Source organism: Falco naumanni, chromosome 7, assembly GCF_017639655.2.
Source record: "Falco naumanni isolate bFalNau1 chromosome 7, bFalNau1.pat, whole genome shotgun sequence".
NCBI classification, from domain to species: domain Eukaryota; kingdom Metazoa; phylum Chordata; class Aves; order Falconiformes; family Falconidae; genus Falco; species Falco naumanni.
The window spans coordinates 3,444,649-3,458,705 of NC_054060.1; the positions used below are offsets into that span (position 1 = coordinate 3,444,649).

General features: G+C 58.7%; 1 protein-coding gene across 4 annotated transcripts in view; it reads left to right on the plus strand.

Moving 5' to 3' along the window:
- Positions 1 to 454: 454 nt before the first annotated feature.
- RASGRF1 (Ras protein specific guanine nucleotide releasing factor 1) overlaps positions 455 to 14,057 on the plus strand; it is a 41,847-nt gene continuing 28,244 nt past the window's right edge. For 3 of the 4 annotated variants that reach the window (XM_040602067.1, XM_040602069.1, XM_040602070.1), the window contains exons 1-2: positions 456 to 1,075; positions 13,745 to 13,851. In XM_040602067.1, the coding sequence (XP_040458001.1) occupies positions 800 to 1,075; positions 13,745 to 13,851 (383 nt within the window). In that variant the 5' untranslated portion in view covers positions 456 to 799. Of the gene's footprint in view, positions 1,076 to 13,744; positions 13,852 to 14,057 lie in introns of all 4 variants that reach the window. The other variant, XM_040602068.1, reaches the window with a different exon arrangement.

The window sequence follows — 14,057 nt, forward strand, 5'->3', positions numbered from 1 at the left end:
TCCCTCTTGGCCCGGGGCTCTGGCTGTGCCCGGGGGTACCCCTTGGCCTGGGGATCCCTCTTGGCCCAGGGGTCTATGCCTGGGGGTGCCCCTTGGCCTGGGGCTCTGTCTGTGCCCGCAGGTACCCCTTGGCCTGGCGGTCCCTCTTGGCCCGGGGCTCTGGCTGTGCTCAGGGGTCCCTCTGGGCTTGGGGCTTCAGCTGTGCCTGGGTGTCCCGTGTGTCTGGGGGTGCCCCTCGGCCCGAGGCTCCAGCTGTGGGCAGGATTCTGTGCTGGCCCAGGGCTCTGTCTGTGCCCGGGGGTCCCTCTTGGCCCGGGGGCGCCCCTTGGCCCGGGGGTCCCGCGCGGTGCGGAGCGGCGGCCGGTGGGGCGGGAGCCGCCGGCATCCCGCGGCCCGGGGGGGCGGCCCCGGGGAGCGCGGCGCGGCCGCCCCCGCAGCCGGGCGGCAGGGCAGGGCCAGCCCCGCCGCGGAGCGGAGCGGCACGGCTCGGGCCGGCGCTGACGGGCTCCCGGTGCCGCCGGCGGCTCCGGCATCACATGACTCGCCCGTCTGCGGGAGACGCGGCTCCGGGACGCGGCGCTCCCCCGGCAGAGCCGCCGCCGCCGGCGCCGCGGGAGGCGAGCGCTGCGCGGGCAGGGCCCCGGGGCTCGGCCGCGGCATGAGCCGCCGCGGCGGCCGCCGGCTCTCCGGGGGCAGCGGGCGCCGCTGATGCGGGCGCGGGGGCTGCGGCTGCTCGCCAGGGACCCGCCCGCCGGCCGCCCGGCGGGGACCATGTGAGGAGCTGGCGGTGCCCACCAAGATGCAGAAGGGGATGCGGCTCAATGACGGGCACGTCACCTACCTGGGGCTGCTGGCGAAGAAGGACGGCGCCAGGAAGGGCTACCTGAGCAAGCGGAGCTCCGACAACACAAAATGGCACACCAAGTGGTTCGCGCTGCTGCAGAACATGCTCTTCTACTTCGAGACCGACTCCAGCTCCCGGCCCTCGGGGCTCTACCTGCTCGAGGGCTGCGTCTGCGACCGGGCGCCCTCCCCCAAGCCCTCCCTCTCGGCCAAGGACTCCCTGGAGAAGCAGGTGGGCGCGACCGGGGGGCCCGGGGCCGGCGCCCCCCCGCCCTGCCCCGGCCGCCCTCGGAGGGGGAGGATGCCCGGCCCCGCTGCCGGGGGCTCCCGCCGCCGCGGAGCGGCCCTGCCCGGCGCCCGGGACCTGCCCCACGCGTGACCGGGGCGGGGGATGAGACTGGGCTGTGCCGGGGGAGGGGGGATGCTCCCCGGGGTTGCAGTGCCGGGCCCCCCGCCGCGCTGCCAGCGCACCCCGGGGCAGCGGGTGAGTTCATTATGGGGGTGCCGGGCTGTGCCCGGAGCCGGCCCCGGTCGTCCCCCCCCCCGCGGCTAATTAGCCGCCGGTATTGGCGGCGGGGCTGCGGCGCAGGGCGCCCCCCGGCGGCCGCGGGCCGCGCTTTGCGCAGCAGAGCCCCGCGCCCCACGCGTGTCCGCGCTGCGGCCCCCCGTCCCCGCCGAGGCTTCGGGGCAGCGGCCCCGGCGAGGCGTGGAGGGGCCCGCGGCCCCCCGGGGCTCCCATGGGGTTGCTCTGTCCACGCTGTGGCTTGGCCGCTTAGCTTTGCTCTATCCCAAGCTGACGCAGCCCCCCCTCTGTGAGCACCCCGTGGGGTCTGCCAGGGGGTGGGGGGCACACACGCAGCCGCGGCGCTGGATGCTGGGTGCTCAGCGTGGCGGGGGGGGCACAGGGTCTTGCTTGCGGGTGGATTTCACCCCGTTCCCACTCCCCACACGTGCAGCGCATGCTCCTGGCACGGGTGGAAATGCCACGCACCCCCTACACCCTGGGCAGTGGGGAGAAGCGGAGCCGGGGCCCCGCATGGCACATGCAGGGCTGGTACTTGGGTGCAGTGCTCCTCGCCAGATGCTCATGGCTGCGGGTGGCACAGCACTGAAAGAGTAAATTGCAAGGCCCTGGGAGAATCTGGGTGCCCCCCAGGTCCCCAGCAGGGAGATGGGCCTGGGGGGTGGGTGTCTCTCCCCCAGCTACGCCTTTCACAGGTGGGCAGCATGGCACCCAGCAGCGTGGCACCCAGCAGCGTGGGACGCAGCAGCGCGGCGTGCGGTGCTGGCAACCTCTGGGTTGTTTGTCTGGTGTTTGCTGGAGCTGGGGGTGCGTCTGAGCAGCCAGGTGGGGAAGGGGTCGGTGCTGGGTAGGGGGGGAGGAAGGACTGGCTTCAGGCTGGGAGTGAACATCCCTGTCCATCACTGCCGTAGCTTCCAAATCTACCTCCGGTCTCACGGATGCGGACGGGAGCCTGTTGCGGTTGAATTCACCGCACACCTGGTTGGGTGCCCGTGTGGCAGGGGGCACGGGGAAGCCCCTCGCGAGGAGATGCTGGGGTGGTTTTCCCGGTGCTGGCAGCTCAGGCTGGGTGCTCGCAGGAGGCACCGAGCATCTTGGGTCCAGCTCTGCAGGTCTTGCATAATTTCTGCCTAAGCAGCCTTCCAGAGAGGTGGTGGTGAGCGCTGCCAGCAGACTGCGGGACAGGCCCCGGTGGGCACCCGCCGGGGGCAAGGGGCAGCCTGGAAGGAAGGAAGGAAGCCCCTTAATTGCCTCTGGCTAATCATGGCATGCTTAGCGCTCCAGAAAGCCCTGCCACAAGAGCCAGGCAGTGCAGCACCACCGCTCTGTGGCACGTCTCCTCGCTCCCGGCAGGGATCACGGGAGTATTTCCCTGTTCAGATGAAAATCCCGGTTTTTTGCAACAGCTGTGCCTCCTCGCAATCCTGGGTCTTGCACAGGAGTAGCCTCCTGTGTATGGCACGGTCGGCTGTAGCAGCAAGGAAGGGTCTGTGGCTGCAAGGGGGTCACGCCGCTGTCCTGTTTTGTCAGCTGTGTCCTTTTAGGTAGCAGCGTAATAGATGTTGTTGCGCGTTCCTGGTTCGGCTTCAGCTGAGCTTGCCAGCCAGGTTTAAAGCAAGCTGGCTTACCAGGGTCTGACTCCTGGTGTCTGTGCAGGAGGGATTTTCCACCAGGTAAACATCAAGGGGAGGATGGCACAGCCCCTTTCCAGTTCAAAATGCACCTGGAAGATTTGCCCTCACTGTAAGCGAGGGTCCGCTGCCACAGCACGGTGGGATCCTGCCACACCAGATATTTACGGGGCCACTGATTGGCACCGATTTACCAAGGTTTAGCGTCTGGCTTGTAATTTTGTATAATTCATTACGACAAATATAAATGAAAGTGCTCAAGCACTTGAATGCCCACTGCTTTGCAAACTAATTAATGGCATTACCAGATGAGATAAGCAGCAGAATATTTATGGTGCAGATCTGCAGCATGGGCTGTGCAGGAGGGCGAAAGCGAGCAAATGGCATGCAAAGCCGGCAGGTCTCTGGGTGGAAGGTGTCCGAGTTCTGCAAACCAGACAAAACGTTTTCTTCCAGCTCACCTGGTACCGAGCCATGTTCAATGGCTTTGAAAGGAAGGTGCCGAGGAAATTTCTAGCATTGCCTGTGATCACCATTAATTGTTTTCTGAGGGCATTTATCTATCCGGGCAGTTACAACTGGAGCTATGTGGACAATATTCCCTGCAGCACAGGAGTTTCTGGTTTAGATTCCATCTTCACAGGAGTAAAGCCTGAAAGGTTTCAAATTCTCCACAAAGGAGAAATTTTAAAACGTGGGTCTCTCAAAAACCCCTCTTTTTAAAGTTCACATATGTTTTTGTGGTGGGGGATTTTTTTGCTGGGAATGCAGTGTATTTTTAGCATAGAGTGCATGCGAGGATAAAGGAGCAAAGTTCTTTGAAAAACAAACACCGAAGAGGGGATTTGGATACCTCTGGAAACTTTCTTTTCTCTTTTTGTTATGTTTTTCCGCAAATGAAATCTTCTTCAAACCAGTTTGGTTTGGAAGATATTTTATTGTTGGGTAGGCTTCAGGCTGTGGCCCAGAGGAGGGGTCTGCTGCCTTGCTCGGTGCGGGAGGTTGGCGTTCGGGCTGTGCGGGGTCGTGGTGCCAGTGGCGCGATGGACGAGTGCCCAGTGATGTTGGGGCGAGGTGTCGGTGGGGGGGTGAACCCTCTCTTTTATTCTGCTCTGGTGTCTGGGTCATGCCACCTCCTGGGACCTGCTGTTACCCCACGGGTGAGGATGCTGGGATGTGCTTTCAGGTGATCACATCTCCTGCCCCTTGGTGGAAGGGCCTATGAGAGACCCCCAAGTCCATGCTGTGTTGTAGGGGAGGGCGGGCAGGACATGGGGTGCCCCGGCTGGAACTGCACGGTGGGGGGCATGGACAAAGTGAGATCCCGGCTGAGGAGCTGAGCAGGTGTGGAGGTCTAGAGCTGATCCATCCCTGACCTCGAGGCTGTGTGCCCAGGGCTGGGAAGGGCCTGCGCTGAGTGAGGGCTCTTCATCACACGTCAGTCAGGCAGTGGGTTCGCTCTGTGGATCCAGCCTTGAGCTGGATTTGCAGACCCGTACCCCGGTGCCGTTCTTAACCAGCAACCCTCTGGGTCTCGGATGAGAGCCAACGTGGTGCTGAGTCAAGTGGTAGCGCTGTGTGAAACCCTTGACTTGAAACTCAGAAGCTCTCTGGAGCTGTGAGTCTTTTTTTTTTTCCCCAAAGCCTAGGCTGCCTTTGTGAACACAGAGCCTATAGCTGGAGATTTTCTTCCCCAGCTCTGCAGCCTCTGCCAGCGATGGGTGTAACATTTATTGTCTGTGCTGTCAGGGGGCAGAGGAGGCTCAAGGAAGCATTTTGTACCCTGATGCAAGGCTGAGGACGAGCGGTCAGTGGGTGGGCATGTGTGGCCGTGGTTTCCCAGTGGGATGGGAGAAGGCTTGTTGAAACGGTCCCCACCAGCACTTCAGGGAAAGTTTTTCTTCCATCTCCCTGAAATGCATCTGGCCCCGGTCCTGCTGGTTTCCCTGCACAGCGAAGGAGGGCATGGGAAGGCCACATGTCTTCTCAGCACCAGCAGCACAAAGAGTAGCAGGTGTCGAGCTGAAACAAAGCTCAGTCACTGAGAGCACCCTGTCCCTGGCACCCATCCCTGAGACACTGGAATAGCTGGAGGGTAGCGGAGCTGCAGGTACTTGGGTGCTTCGGGGATGCCTGCCCTCGCAGTGTGTTGGGTGCTGGCAGCTCTGGCTCTCTCGGGTGCCCCGCTGATGAAGCCATCCCTGGCAGCAGGAGAGGTTGGGCAGCTTCCTGGTGCAGCAGCATGGGCCACGGGATCCGTCTGTGCCTGTCCCGGCACAGGGAGCTCACCTGGGCAGAGCTCCCGGTACCCTCAGAAAGGGCTGCTATGGGTGAGCCAGGGACAGACAGCATCTCGCTCTGCCGGGGGGACTGGACAGGTGCCTGCTGCTGGTCCCGCTGCAGAAGAAAGTGGGATGGCCCTGCCAGAGCAGCCAGGCATTTGCCCAGATCTTCTCCTCTGGCGTTAGATGCGAGTACCTTTGCTGGGTGCTGCCATCCCAGCCCCTATGGTGAGCAACATGTGCCCCCTGGGACCCCCTGGCTCTTTCCAGCAAGGGCCAGGGGAGCCGCAGATGATGGGTTCTCCTCCTGGGCACGTCTGTTAGGTGCCCAGCTGGCCGGGGTTATCTGGCCCGTGGGCTCTAGGTGAGTGGGAGCAGCAGCAGAGGACCCACAAGTGGCTTTGAACATGGTCCCAAACTGAGGCAGGCAGGGAAGGGCTCAGAGCAGCGTGTGGCTCCAGTCACGGTGGCAGGAGGGGATGGATCCTGCCTGCAGAGCAGCTGCCGGCCAGGGCAAGCAGGGTGTCCATGGACACCCTGAGCAGGGCTGCCCACAGCCTGGGCACCCTCTGCTCCACTCTGGGCATGCAGGGCATTGGGGCAAGGATGCTCCTGCACAGGGTGCGGGGCGGCCGCCCACCCGCTGGAGCCCAGCACAGAGGCAGCAAAACAAAATCAGCAGGTTGGTATGACAGGGCTGCCTAGAGACAGCGAGTGATCCCCGTGCCGCACGGAAATCCTGCGTTAACCGTGCATCCAGCCGCAGCTGAGCCGGTGCAAAACATGCTTTGCACAGGCGGGTAACGCGCTTCTTGTCTTCTAGAAAAGTCTGTTTTTTCTTCGGGGTATCTGTCTGAGCGTGCTGCTGCCTGATCGCTGTCTTTCTGATTATTCACATGATGCGTATTCAAAGGACAGGATCATGTGGTGTGATCTGTGTGACTGATGGCAACGGAGCGATTACAGCTGAGGCTGAGCGCAGGACACCTTGCCTCTGTGGGAGCGGGCTTTGTCATAGGATGAAAAACTATTCCCCAGATTTGTCATATAAATCCAAACAAGGCAAGTTTGGGAAAACATAGCCTTCTTACAGATGTTCCATGAACAAAGGAGGTAAAGTCATGTAATGAACTGTTCCCCCAGCATTACGCACGGTGTGAGCGGGCAGGGGTGCTGGGCAGGATGCAGCCGAGAGCCGTGGCCGAAGTTGTGCTCGTCGCTGTCGCCAAGGGCTGGTCAGTGCTGGGCAAACCCGTGTTTGCAGGACTCGTGACCCAAGCAAGGTGCATACATTAAACATGCTCATCCACCGCCGGTGGTTGGGGCTGTGGGTTTTATAAACATCTACAAATGTTTTTCCAAAAGGCTGAGATCCCCCATAGCCAAGAGCTGCCTTTTGCACGTCATCGCGAGTGCAAAGCACGTGGCCCTGCACAGCCCCGGAGGTTGTGAACAGTGGCAAGGAACATCGGGGTATCACGTGCTCAGCAGTAATACCTGCCTGTCCCGAGCCCCAGCACAGTGTCAAACACCTTCCTGAGTTTTTTTTCCACATTCGGAGTTCAATTTAGCATCAATGTGTCAGGAATTTGAGCTCCAGCTTCCACAGTGCACAGCTAGGGGTGTGAGCAGCAGCCCCCTCTGAGGCAGCGGGAATTGTGCCAGAGGAGCTGTTGGTTGTTGGGCTGTTGAGAATAAGTGGGTCTGTGCATCCAAACCCTTGAGTTGTAGTAAAACAGGTATTGGAATATTTTGGTTGCTAAAGATCGCGAGTCAGTACTGGTTAGTTTGTGATAAAGCAAAATAGCTGACAGCGTTTTTCCTTGTAAAACAAAAAATGTGAAAAAAGAAAATGGTATTGAAAAGTTTAAAAGGACATTTTTCAATATAGTTTTGTTTTTTTATGTATGGACCACCTCTGATTAAGAGATCTCTTGGCTTAAGATGTTTGGCTCTTCCCGTCAGCTTAATTAGCCTTGATTCGCTCAATTGGGTCTTTGCCGTGACAGCTGGCCTGTTGGATTGTCCTGTTGAATTTTTCCCTGGACTTGTGTACTTTTAGCCAGGCTTTCCGCAATGAGCTGAACGTGGCAGTAACTCAACCTTCATACCAGCAGTGCAGAATTTATGTGCAATCTGATTTTTTTGAACTTAAATCACAATTTGTAAACCTAAACCTGAAATACTCAGAAATTTGCAGATTATCCTACTGATTTTTGTCTTTTAAACGTGATGCGTCTGTCACCTTTCACACATTCTCATCCAACAGATTCATGAAGTCTGCTAAAGAAGCAGAAAGGACAGAGACCTTCCCCCAGCCCAGCCCTGCTGGCTCAGCAGCCTCAGATACACTTTCTCAGCTGCACACACACTTTTTGCAGATTTATTGCAAATAAGAAGGCGCAGTCATTATGGCAATGGTCATACTCATATATAAAGTCTGGCCAAGGTATGAATGTCTGGTACACCCAGGGTTAGGACTTTGGTGTAATGCTTGTTTCTTTATTAATTACTGTAGAGAGGGATGCCAAGGCTGTATTTCCAAGCTGTTTGGGGGCGAGGGGGCTGCTGATGGTGCCAGTACCACGCAGGCATTGCTGATACCACGTAGGCATCGCCTGTACCACGCAGGCTTGCCTGCATGCCTGTCTGCCAGCATCGCTGGATGATGTGCCAGAGAGGGGAAAATTTGATTTGATTTTATGGGTTTTTTTTACAAATGTTTCTGCTCAAGACTTAGGGTGGGATTCACACGGGGTGAAGCCCCCCTGCTGCAGGAGGTCCCCTGCCTGCTCATGGGCGTGGGGCTTCAAAGCCCATCCAACATGGCTGATGCTTAGCCCTAGTGCCTGTGCATGAGCGACCTTACAGTCCGTCCTGAAGCAGAGGAGAGAAATTGCAACCTCTGGGATTTTTTCTTATTTTCAGCAAGCAAATGAGCTGCCTGACCACCCATCTCCTCCTCTGCATCCCAGGTCCTGTCTTCCCAGAGCAGATGGTATGTAGGTCAGGGAAGTTAAAAGCTGCCATTGCTGGCTGTGGATTTTTAGACTCATCCATCCAGAGCAGGAAAATTCTCCTCCCTTGCCCTTTATGTCAGCTGCAATAACCATCAGCTTCATGAACAGGCGGCCGCATACCTATCTGCTATGGGTGGAGGGCAGGCGGTCCCCGGCACGGCGGGGAGCATCCCCATTACAGAGGGATGGCGAGGGGCATCTGCCGTGGGGTGGAAAGGCCCTTGTGACGGCACAACAAAACCACTTTGTACAGGAAAGGGCGACGGTCACCGCTTCTTCACGGGTGGCATTGCTGGGGGTGTTTCTGCCTGCATCCCCCTGCTCTTGCACCGGCCCCTTCAGCAGACCCAGGCACCAGCAGTGAGCACCGTGGCTCTGCGGGACAAGCGCCTGGCCACATCGGTCGTGGCATCCAGAGCAGTCTGGCAAGTTGCTCAGGCTAAAAAACGCCCTGCCTCAAATTTTGAAAAATGCTGGAATACGTTGGGTTTTTGTTTTCGAAATAACACATTGTTTTAAAGCCTATTTGAATTTCTTTATCTGCTGACTTAAGAGAAAGTAAGAAGCAAAGTAAAACCTTTCAGGAGCTTAGCTGGACCAGCAGCAGCACATTGGCTTGTGGCAGACCTGGCTCTGCTTCGCCCTTCTCTGCCTTTACTCTGATAAACTGGAAAATTTGCTGTTTCATCCCCGGAGCCGTGGTGTCGGTGCCACCCAAGGCTCCTGTGGCACCAGCCCTTTGCTCCCTCTGGCCCCTGAGCCAGCAGCTGGGCACTGGTGGGGTCTGCATGGGCAGAGGGGGGTGGCACAGGCCATCGGGGCGTTGGGGAACCGAAGCCCTGGCGCATGGGGAGCAGGAGGTCTGGGCAGCGCTCCCCGGGGAGCAGTGGGGACACGGCGGGGATGCCGGTGCAGCTGCTGGCGTGCTGTGCCGGGAGCCCTGTGGGGAGCCCAGCTCCCTGTGGCTGCGGAGCCCCTGGGGAGCTCACCAGCTTCCCTTAAACATCGCTGCAGAAGCAGCACGTGGCATCTTGTTGTGGCTGTGGGACATGGGGATCTGTGTCCCAGCGAGACCCCAGTGTGGGAACCCTCCAAAGCACTATGGCAAACGCGCTCTCTGTAACCATCTTGTTGGCTTTTATTGAGGATGTGGAGGATGGAGGAGCGAGCATCGCGGCCGCGGTGGGTAGGAATGGGCATCAGAGGGACACAGGCAGGGAAGTGGGCAGAGTCCTGCATCTTGGGCTGTGCAGGGTCCTGCATCTTGGGATTGCCGGGGACCCACATCCTGCAGCGCACAGGGACCCGCGTCCTGGGTGGCAGGAACCACGTCTGGGGGTGCGCACACAGGAGGTTTTGCTGCTGCGGCACTGGGAGTGGCAGGGGGCAGAGCTGTCACTGCGCTAACGGTGCCAGCCCAGGGACAGCAGACATGCGGGAGGACATTTCTGGGGAGATAGTCCCTGCACATTAATCACTCGGGTAGTCTCCTTCATTAATTCGAAGTCATTTGTTGAGGTTCTGGAAGCAGAAATAGCTCCTGAGCAGCATTCTGCTATTGTACTCTGAGCAAAAATAGCCAAGCTGGCGCTGGGGATCTTTAGCAGGAAAAGTGACAGAGGGAGCGGAGTTTGGGGAGTGGGCTTGGGGGGCTGGGGCTGTGGTGGGTGCTGGGCCAGGTCCCTCCCAGCTGGGCCACCCTTGAGCAGAGCCCTGGGGACACACTGGCTGGGGCACCCCAAGAGCAACCGCTGGCAATGGGCTTTGAGCTGCTGGCTGCTGTGGGGATCCTGGAGACCCCTGCCCGTGCTGGCATTGCCTGGCCCTGTCCTGCCTGCACCTCTCAAGCTGCGAGTGCCTGACGCTGTGCGCAACAGTACTGGGTGTCCAGGTATGGGACTTTGCTGAACTACCTGCTGGAGCTGAAGTTCTCCGTGCCTTGGGCTGCCTCCCATCGAATTACTGTGAAATGTTGGGGTTACGTGCTTCTGAGGCTGAAGCAAAAGACATTGTTTGCCTCCACCGAGGAACATTTGCATAACCCTGGGAACCTGGGCAGCTCGGGGTCTGCAGGATGAATTCAGCTCCTGGTGCTGCTGGGGGTGCACCATCTTCCCCCTGTGAAAAGCTGGAGCAAATGGATTGCATCTGCTGTTTGCCAGGAAGCAGAGTGAGAGGTGGTTTGAGAGGGGTCAGTGCCTCCGTGGCTGTGAGTTCATGTGGTCTTCAAATGAGCAAAAGATGGGTGTGAGAAGCAGCAAATGGAAGCTGCTGGGTGCTTGGTGCCCTGCGCTGGGCAGGGGTGGCCCAGCAGCTGGAACTGCCCCAGAGAAGCTGGGCATGGGTGATGCTGGAGGCAGGGGCCAATCCTGCTGCCCCCTGCTCTGGTCCTGTCTGTGGGTCTGTCCCATGGCTCGGCCATGCCCCCAAGCCACAGCCCCCACCACAGTGAGCATCTCTGGAAACGCTCCCGGGCTGTCAGGTTGGATGTGTCACTGTGATAACAGAGAAGGATCGTAATTTAGGCGGAGATAAAAGGTGGTGGGAGTTTTATTATTCAAATATAAAACAACTTCCTCCTTTCAAGCACGCTGCACTTCCTGGGTATTGTATGGGGATAAATCGGATTGACACGGGGAGCTGCCGTGTGTGTGCTCACAGGAACCAGCTTTTACTTGCGTGTGGAGCAGCGGTTGGGACCAAACTGTCCCCGCCACGGCCCCGCAGCGGCTGCCGGAGCTGCCTCTGGCCACGGGGGGAACATTTCAGCCCCACATCATCCAGCTCCGCTGCTGACAGCATTGAAACTGTCATTTGCAAAACCTTCAGGAGTTGCTGGGTTTAAGTTAGATGAGCCAGGAGCCATCTGGCAGAGCAATTTGGGTGCTGCTGTTGGAGGTGCCTCCGTGGGCAAAGCAGGAGAGGCGGCGTGGGCAGGATGGGTGCCTGTCCCGCGTCCCTGCCCTGCTCCCTGCCACCCTGATTTTAAAATGTGACAAGTCCTGAAGCTGTATGAGGTGCTGCTTTCCTGGAGGGCCCTGGTGAGGGTCAGGCATGATGCCTGTGGGTGCAGGGCTCTGAACAGGTCCGTTCGCCCATGGGAGCACACACGGGTGCTGCATCATCCCCAAGGCACCGGCAACGCCTGGGGAGGGTGGTCCAGGGCTCACTGTCCCACCCCCAGGGACTGGTTTGGGGGAGCCACGGAGGCATCGCCCCATGTTCCAGGTCCATGGGGACTCAGCTGAGCACTGGCTGGTGGCAGCGGTGGACTGTGGCATGCTGAATGTACAGTTTGTCCCCGCAACACCGGGTGCTCACGGGGGCACTGGGACTGAGAAGGGGCTTTCCCACCCCTCAAGTCCCTGTGGCCAGGACGCTGGGGCTGGCGGGGCGAGTGCTTGGCAGTGCCCTGGCACGGCTGGTGATATTCCTGAGTCGGTGTTTTAAGGGGGAGGATTTCCAGACTTGCCAATCTGATGAGCTCTTTTTAATGCTGTTTGCAGGGGAAGGGATGTAAGAGAGATGGGCATAAAGCAGAGGTGCATAACTACCACAGTTTTAGAGACCAAAAATTTCTGGTGGATTTTCTATCGGAGATATCTTGCTGCCAGCAAAAGCCTTCGGAGGTGGGAGGGAGAAGGGGGGTGAGAAGCGAAGGACTGTGGAGCTGCTGCAGCTCCAGATGTGTTGCACAGACAGAGACAAGCAGCAGCCCAGCTGCCAGGAGCTCTCGCCAGCCTGGCTATGGTGGGTCAGGGAAGTGGGGGAGATGGATAATGGCCTGTTTTACCATGGAGATGACTCCACAAGGAGAAAAGTTGTCTGTAGGATCAGCAATAAAAAGATATTGCGGGTAAAGGATCCTGGGCTGAGGTAAAAGAGATGCAAGAGACGCATCTTGAACAGGGTCACAGCAACAAGCAGTTGCCCCCCAAAAGGCAATAGAGCTATTTCTAAAGGAGGGCTCTGGCGTGGCCCCAGGGCAGTGTAGGGTCCCCACCACACCCCAACCCCCCACCCTCCTCCTCTGCAGGACCCCAGTGGGCTGGGTGAGCTCAGAGGGTGTTCCTCAGGCTGTCACCCGATGAGAGACGAGCCTTAGGTGGGCATGGTACTGGGTCAGGGAGCTGGGTCTCCGTCCGTCTGTGCTGCCTGCATTGGCATCACCTGGGAACAGTGACTGGCTTCATCTCAGCTCCCTGCATCCCAGTTTCACTGAAAGCATCCTGCATCCATCTCCTTAACACCCCTGGGCTTGATTAGGGATGGGCAGGGGAAGAGATAAAGATGCCTGGGGAGGACGAGGACAGGGGGAGAGCTGGGAGGGGTAGGGATGGGAGATGTAGCCCTATTTTGGGGCAGCATGGTGAGCAGTACCCCTGCTGTTCAACACAGAGGCAGTGATGGTGCTGGGCCACCCGGCTGTGCTGGATGAGTGCTAGCCTTGCCCCAGTGCAACACCCCACTGCCCATTCCTGCCTGCAGACCGGCATAGGGGCAGGTTCCCATGGGAGCTCCTGCCTGTGTTGTGGTGCCTGTCTGCATTTTCATGGCATGCCAGGGTCTGTGGTTGCAGCCGGCTCCTGCCTGCCATTCCGGGGAGCAGGGGTGCATGCCAGGGAGCAAGCGACGGGTTGGGTTTGGTTGTTATTTTTTTTGCCAAGATACCTGTTAATTCAGATCCCTCATTAAACCTAACAGAGGAGCAGATAATGTCAGGATGAGCTTTTTCTAGTGGGTTTCATTTTAGCCCAGTTATTCTGGGCAGTATCCGGCATTGCAGCGTGGTACCTGTTTCCTAGGAGACTGCAGGAAAGCACAGGAGCAGCACAAACTCCAGCCGACGCGGGCTGCCACCGCACACAATTAGCACAAATACTGTAAATGTCAAGGGAGGCTAAATATAGCCCTGCGCTGAGCCCTGGTACACCGTTGCCCATTAGAGCCTCCTGGCTCGAGCGATGCGAGCACGTGGGACCGGGGCTCTGCTCAGCATCAAGCCCCAGGCAGCAGCGGGGCTTCATTTCGCTGCCTGAGGATGCTCACTGCCTGCACAGGCAGGGATGCAGGCAGCATCCAGCTAAACATCCTTGCTCCTTTCCCGGGGTTAGGATTGTCCCCAAGGTGATTGCTGCAGGATCAGGCCGGCAGCCCCCTGGGCTTTGCTGGTTTGAGGTTTAGCTGAAGCCGGGTGTTTGCCCAGCGGGATTTCCCCTCGGAGCATTTCTCTGCCCTGCCCTCGCCCATGGCACAGCTGCGCTGCCTCAATGGCAAGGGGCAGCTCTTCCCTGAGTGCTGAGGGCAGCACATCTCAGCTGTGCTCCTGGTGTTTGAAAATGTGGGGTTTTTTAAAAAATTAAGCAACTTGTGGTGGATCATAAAGCGCTTTTCTAACGGCCCTGTCAAGTAAGGGGTAACTTTGCCCTGTGTTTGCTCCCACAGCATTATTTTACTGTTAATTTCAACCATGAGAACCAGAAGACCCTGGAGCTGAGGACCGAGGATGCCAAGGACTGTGACGAGTGGGTGGCAGCCATTGCTCACGCCAGGTACCACCCTCCGCCAGCACAGCCCGGGGGTGAGGGGTGTCGAAGGGGCAGCTGTGCCCGAGGGCAGCTGCAGGGAGCTGCGGGCAGGGAGCTGTTGAGCTGGGCACGGCCGGCAGGCAGAGCAAAGCGCTTTTAGTCACCAGCTCTGTGTTGGGGACCCTTGTGCTGAGAAGCAGGCTGCATTCGGATGTCCCTGCTTGCCCATC